The following is a 7413-nucleotide window of genomic DNA, read 5'->3' on the forward strand; positions in this document are numbered from 1 at the left end:
AGGTTTTTATTTAATAGAATTTTTGGACCAAAAATATCGCAATATATCGCCTTGTTTACAATATATCGGGATATATCGTATCGTGACCCCTCTGTCATGATATGTATCGTATCGCCAAATTCTTGCCAATACACAGCCCTAGTTATCACAAACACTGGATTGCAGTTTTTGCTGCCAAGGGTGGCCCAACCCGTTATTAGGTTGAGGCGGCATTTACTTTTTCACACACACCCTGTATGTTCGGATTTCTTTTCCCCTTAATAATAAAGACCTTCAGTTATGAGGTGCATTTTGTGTTTACTTGTGTTATCTTTGTCTGATGTTTAAATTTGTTTGGTGATCTGAAACATTTCAATGTGACAAACATGGGAAGATTAAGAAATCAGGAACCACTGTATATATGGAACAGAAAAATGTGTGGGAGCTCAGGAATTATGAGTTATTTTTATTGACAGACATACATCAGGTCCAAAGCTGACAGTCAGGAAGCTCTCCAAAGCAGTTAGAGTCCCTGTAAACAAAGACACAACTTTATGCAAATGAACATCTTTGAGCTCCAACTTGGTTCATAAATGTAAACTGAGTGTATGCAGGTCAATATGTACTATAATATATTTTACCCTTGAACTGGTCCCTGGTGTAGATGACTCCCATGTCTGCAGGAATAGAGTCAAAGCCACAGCTCCCGATGATATAAACTCCTTTCTCAGCTGCCTGGCTGTTGTAGTTCAACTGCATGCTCTCCAAAAACTGAGTACAGTCAGGTAGAAACAGAAACACAAGTGAGTGTATGCAGGGATAAAATATAAAACAAACAAATTCTGATTTTGTTTGTGTCAACCCTGAGCAGAACATTTTTCTTTAGGTGATCTGATAAAACATCATAAAGAGACATCTTTAAAAACTCTGCTGTCCTGAGGTGATGAAATATGAAGCTTTTATTTTCCTTTCACTGAACTTTTTAAAGCTGCATCAAAACACTGACTGTTGTGTTTCAGTAAAATGTTGCACATAAACCAGTCTGACAGCAGAGAGCAGCAGCTGTTATGTAGCAAAAGTTGGGAGGTAATTGTGCTTAATTAGACGCAGCATGACACACAGCATGTCTTTAATTTCATTCAAACTCACAGTTTCAAAACTGAATGCCAGAACTTCCACCACCAGAATGCAGGTCTTTCTTGTTCATTTAAATAAAGTATAAACATCATGCTAAATTGATAAAGTACAACATTCAGTTTGCATATTACCTACAAAAGGTCAGATGCTATAAAACTGAGATGCTGAAATGACAAGTGAAGCTCAAACCAACAATCTTCCATGTCATGTAAATGAATGATTATAAAAGTTTATTTCGCAGCATTAATAAATACCTGCGGCTCTCCAGAGATGTCGATATGATGAGCTCCGTTCTCCACACAGGCTTTGACCACCGGCTCACCGAAGAATCTGTACTGTAAAATAAAACAAATTAATTCAGACCATCACACGTTTTTATTTCAAAAATTTAATTTTTTGTCTTGGTACTCAATAAGTTTATTCCGACTCCCATTTAGATAGAAACCAGAATAAAGCAAACTGTTTTTCTGTGTCTTGAATTATAACAGTATTTAATCATACTGCTCATCTAACTCGTGTGGTCAATTTGTAGCCTTTTAACCTCTCCTTGAAATAACTTACCCAAAATATAACTAACATATAACTGTATATAATGTACTGTATAGGTTTATATACTGTATATACAACATATAAACCAGGGCTATTCAAGTGGCGGCCCGCGGGCCAAATCCGGCCCGCCAATTGGTTCAATCATCTTTTAAGCCCAAACCCCCAGTTTTCTACTTTAATTACTCTGTTATTTTGGTTAGACATAGACATGATTGATATCTACAGAAACGTCAGAACCTTGGCTACAAGTTGGTATAAACCATTTCTATAAAACACTCAAGACAGTTAAAACTACAAACAATTGAAGACAGAACTATGAAAGTGAAAATAAAATTGGTTAAAAATTTGGCAAGTCAGAGATGTCAAAATATTTTGTGGTAAATAGTAGGGGTGTAAGAAAATAGTGATACACTGAAATATCGCGACATTTCATTTCCCGATACTGTATCGATTTTCTAAAGCCCTGTATCGATTTTTTTTATTAAGGTTTAAAATGTCAACTTTCCTGCCAGCCATTCATTTATATGTTGTAGTTCAGCCTCTGACCACTAGTTGGCAGCAGTGAGCCAGACATTTGGCTCCTCTACCTCTAGAAGTAGAGGCTATTGTTAAGTGTTGGGTGACCATATTGTAAATTAATATTAAAAACTAAAAGCTGCAAAAAATATATTTTCAAACTATTTATTGGCAAATTTAGTCTAATAATTGAAAACATGGATGAAATAAAACAAAAAAAAATAAAATACATACAAAGCAGAACACAGCTAAATGTATCMAAAGTATGTCTRTGTAATATWAGAATTTTCTGAGACAATGAATTTTGGTTTTTCATTTTTTCCCCTGTAAGAGGTTTTTATTTAATAGAATTTTTGGACAAAAAAATCACAATATATCACCTTGCTTACAGTATCGCAATTTATCAGGATATATACAGTATTGTATCATGACCCCTCTGTCATGATATGTATCGTATCACTAAATTCTTGCCAATACACAGCCCTAATAAATAGGAGGCATAATATGTTCTTTTTGTTTTTGATATTGTTGAATTATGACTACTTTTATATGGTTCTGTATGTTGTATTCATGATTAAATGCAGCAAAATAAACTATTTCAAAGATAACAGACCTTTGTAATACTTGGCTTATTTACATAACTTTATTTGGTGGATGTTCGGCCCCTCAGCTGTTGACCTGCAGTAACTGTAGCCCCTGGAGCAGTTTAGTTGAATAGCCCTGATATAAACCTCTTAAAAATATCACAAACAAGGCTAAAAAAAACTCCTGGAAACCATAAACCCAAATGTTTAAAAGGTAGAATGAGAAAAAAGTTTAAAATCTGCACCCAGTACCGTGGTCGTGGGGCTTAGGGGCTTTTAAATAATCTGTTGGATATTTTCTACACTTCTATTCCAATTTCTATACAAATTAATAAGCCAGAATAAACATGATTCAGGTGAATTTCCTCACTTCAGTAATAAATTTAACTATTGCCAAATCAGAAAAAAAATCAAGACAATGGAAGAAAACAAAATCTCAAAGTGTGCCTTGTATATTCAGTTCTGTTTGAGCTTGAAATCAGCTGACAGAGTGCTGCTTTGTGACACAGTGCTCACTACTGTAAAAGAACAAAACTGCTGCTGTAAACAGACTCAGTTCTGACTTTTTTTTAACAATACAACTTATTGTGAGATTGTAGGTCAGTGTCTTTCATTGTCCAGGGGGGCTGCTGTGTGCAAGTGTGCATTTTAAAAAGGGGACATATGCAAAATCCACTTCTTTAGCTGTTAAATACATTTTGTGGTGGACTTGGGAGTGTCTAGGAGTGCAGAAAATGAATTTAGTCTCTCCTGGTGGTGCAAAAATTCAGACCAAAGCATTGCATTTCCACTTTATATAGACCCCCAACTGAATGATTTAAATGTGAAAAAGAAGGATTTAAAATAATGATATGTCTACTTTAAAGACCAAGTGAGAAAAACGGGAGAAAAGACAAGAATTTATGGCATGAAGCAAACTGCCTGAAAAACGCATAAATAAACGCAACCATTTACTTACAGGCCCAACGCAGTTCAGAACAATCACAGCTTGTTTACACATAGCTGCCAGGGAGTCGGGTTCTGCAACATCTGCAACGATTATGTCCACCTGTGTTCTCAGGTTGGGCTTATCTGTCGACGGGGGAGAGAGAGAGCGAGAGACAAGTGTGAGTGAGAGAGTTAAAGGAATGACCATGTTCAGATGACCACTTGGTTCTGACAGAAACCACTGAGGATAATTAGCACTTCTCTGATGGAGAAAAATATCAAGCACAGCTAAAAATCAGAATACGTAGTACTAAATTAAAAAAAACTTTTATTTAGAGACAGCAAGTCAAGTAATGTTTGGAAAAAGCTTTTCAATTTATTTTTTTAAGATGTAAATGAACACTTCTACGATCACAAAGGTAATCTTCAAAGGTTTGACCATAGAATGAACCTTACCAAATGTGTTTTCCTAATTAATTCCAACCAATTACAATGATATTTTTTTGCAACTTAATCTCACAACTCCTATACAGAATTCACAAACACAGTGGATGACATGCTTCATTTACTGTAAACTATAACAATGTTAAAATATGTTTTTCAGTTGCTAAAAAAAGGGGCAGATTATGTAACAAAGTATGCATTAACTAGTAATACTGGTCAGCTGAAGTCCAAATGAATAAACATTTACAGATAACGATTTAACTTAAATATGTTAATTTTGCAGTTATACACTAGCAAAGCAGTATATTTATTCTGGTGAATACTGCATCAGTGTGAAATATAGTTACATTATGAAAAATAAACTCAAGTCCCCAGATACTAAAGGAGTTACACAAAATATGTTGAATAAATGAACTTGTAGAAGACCTTGTACAAACAATAAAAGTTATTTCCAGCGTGTCACAGCAATCTAAAACATCTCAAAGGTTGTTCCAGCGAGATAACTCCAGAGCTGGAGATTAATCAGTGAGTCGGTATGTTTCCATCAGCTGTTGTTCTCTCCCCGAAGGGAAGCCGAACAGGACGACACAAGAGAATGACAATCTAATCCTTTTGGAAACTTTTGTTATAAACATGACAGTGACACTTCTCCCTGGTCTAGACCTAATAAGAGCTTACATTTCCATGTTTAGAGATGTGCCTTTAAGTATGTTAGTGGCCTTTCAAATGTTTGCAATTTAAGCCTCTGTTGAAGTTAAGTCTCAACAACTTTAGCTGATGAGCAAATTTAAATTTTCATCCTTCAAGAAAATTCTAACTTTTAGGAATGCCCTCGCCAGGCAAACCAACCAAAAGTACCCCAAATCAAATAAAACAAAATCAATAAATGACTTTGTTGTTAAATACATTTTCTGGGCTGTTTGAAAGAAAAATGTTAAGGCTCTGTCACATTTTAACATTTTAGACAACTTATTCAGACTTATAAATACTTATAAAAAATTTTGTTATGACTAAATTACTCATATAGTTGTGTACTCATGATCTAAATAACATTTAGGGGTGTAACAATCTGGAACTATTAATCGATTAATCGACGACTAATCGATTATTAAAATAATCGATGACTAATTTCATAATCGATTAATCGTTTTTTTTGTTCTTTACTTTGTTTTTCTCTCCAAACTGCTTTGACACCTTCCACTGCCACATCTACCTTTCTGTCCTTGACACACATGCACAGTAGTGGTAACTGGGGTAGGCCGTGGACGTCACAAGACATTATACAGACAGGCTCTGGTATCATGGCTACCTGACAACAGAGCTCAAAGTGTGGGATCATTTTAAGAAAATGAAAGAGAAACCTGTGCAATATCTGCAGAGCAGAACTTACCTTCCACAGCAATTATTTTTAGTTAGCATATAGCTAAAATCTAACCATGCTTATATAATAGCAGCTGCATTCTGGCACGATAAGCTGTATGTTTTATATTCAATTAACGTATGATCTGATTAGTTGACTAATCGAAAAAAAATAAATCGGTGATTAATTGATTATAAAAATAATCATATGTATGTATGTGTATATAAAAAATATATATATAAATAAACACACTTAAATTTATCAATAGTTTTCAGTTAAAGTTTGCTTTGCAGATTAATCCTAGTTCTCTTCCCACAAACCAGATTAATCCTGGTTTGTGGGAAACAGCAAGAAAGTGCTGTTTAAAGCCAAAAACCAGATACTAGTTAGAGCTTTGTGGATAACCACTAAACCTGAAGCAAACAATGAAAAAGATATGAATAAACTGGATGTTTATCGAGTAATGTACCATAAATAAAATACACAAAGGCTACTTCGTCCAACAAAGACACACTCTGTCTTCTTTTAATCAGAGTTAATATTTAGTTGCAGATGCCTCAGAATACAAGACATGAACTTAATTTGTTCAATATTTCACACACAAATACCTATATCTTTTTTATTCTATTGAGAAGAGATGCAACCCAACCTTTAGACAGAGATGGGTTATTTATTTATTATTTTGATCTGATCTAATCTGTATTAAAGGGAGAGTGCAAATTAAAACTTGTCAAAGATTAAAGAATTTAACAGTCAAATTAATAGCATTTTCAACACAGTAATAAAGCTTTGAAATGATCATAAGACACAGCTACAGGGGAAACTATAAAGTGTTTCTAGAAGCAACTTATCCAGTGTTGCACAATGCTTGTGTCTGTCCTGAGCTGTGTAGTTATGACGAGGCACCAGTGCTCTGTCCTCTTTACTGCACGTTTGCATATGAGCTAATATTATAAAACAATAAATTGATTCTGATTATGGACTACACAAGATATATGGAGTTAAGGTCGTGTCCAACTGGTTGAACAAGTCTAACGGGATTCTTTCATTATCTTGAAAGGGAGTTAAGCAATGTCACATCTTTACTTTCGTGGAGTCTGATTAAATGCTTGCTGCCTAACATAAAGAAATTACATTTAATTAATCAATAAACAAGCCATTTCTGCATGCACTAAAGGACTGGCAAAATACATACTGAGGACGCCAGCGGCTTGCTCCAGAACTTTTTCCAGCTTTTGCCTGCTCCTGCCCGCCACGGCCCACTTCGTGTTCCCTTTGGGGTCTTCAGAGACGGTCCGGGCCACCTCTTCCACCACGAATTGACCAGTAAACCCAGAGGCTCCGAAGATAACCAGGTGGTACGGCCTGTCGGAGGAGGTTTCTACTCGCGCCATGGTTCTAGCAGACACTGGAGAAGCTGGCTGGGACACCTCCTTCCCAATGAGACGCTACCAGGCGGAGCGTCTGCTTCTTCTTCTTCTTCTTTTGTTTTATGGCGGTTGGTAAACAACTTATAGGTGCATTACCGCCACCTTCCAGACTGGAGTGTAGATTACATGTCCTAATAATAATTCCCATAATACCTGACTTCCTGAGAAAACTAAAAATGCTGTTAAATACTACATCCTCAGATGATCTTTGCAGCAAATTTTTAATATCTAAATTATATTTATTTCTATTTAACTCTCTGATTAACACCTCTCTTTCCTGACTATATTTATTACATTCTACAAAAATATGCTGCACTGTTTCTGACTCTCCACATTAACTACAAAAACCTGTATTATGTTTATTCATTATTTTCAAAGTACTATTTAGCCCCRTAWGCCCAAACCTTAATCTGGATATAACATCCTCTTCTTTTTTATTCCTATTACCTTCCCTACATTTCCCTACTTTTTTTTGAATGCTATAATA

At 35.4% G+C, this 7413-nt stretch overlaps 1 protein-coding gene across 1 annotated transcript in view; it reads right to left on the reverse strand.

Moving 5' to 3' along the window:
- LOC106523677 (saccharopine dehydrogenase-like oxidoreductase) overlaps positions 1-6973 on the reverse strand; it is a 13917-nt gene extending 6944 nt beyond the window's left edge. The window contains exons 1-5 of the mRNA XM_014017193.1: positions 6692-6973; positions 3724-3836; positions 1371-1451; positions 621-750; positions 462-511 (exon numbers count right to left, since the gene is read on the reverse strand). Of these exons, the coding sequence (XP_013872647.1) occupies positions 462-511; positions 621-750; positions 1371-1451; positions 3724-3836; positions 6692-6890 (573 nt within the window). The 5' untranslated portion in view covers positions 6891-6973. The remainder of the gene's footprint in view (positions 1-461; positions 512-620; positions 751-1370; positions 1452-3723; positions 3837-6691) is intronic.
- Between the last annotated feature and the right edge of the window lie 440 nt (positions 6974-7413).

The sequence above is a fragment of the Austrofundulus limnaeus genome, unplaced genomic scaffold (assembly GCF_001266775.1).
Source record: "Austrofundulus limnaeus strain Quisiro unplaced genomic scaffold, Austrofundulus_limnaeus-1.0 Scaffold163, whole genome shotgun sequence".
Taxonomy (NCBI): domain Eukaryota; kingdom Metazoa; phylum Chordata; class Actinopteri; order Cyprinodontiformes; family Rivulidae; genus Austrofundulus; species Austrofundulus limnaeus.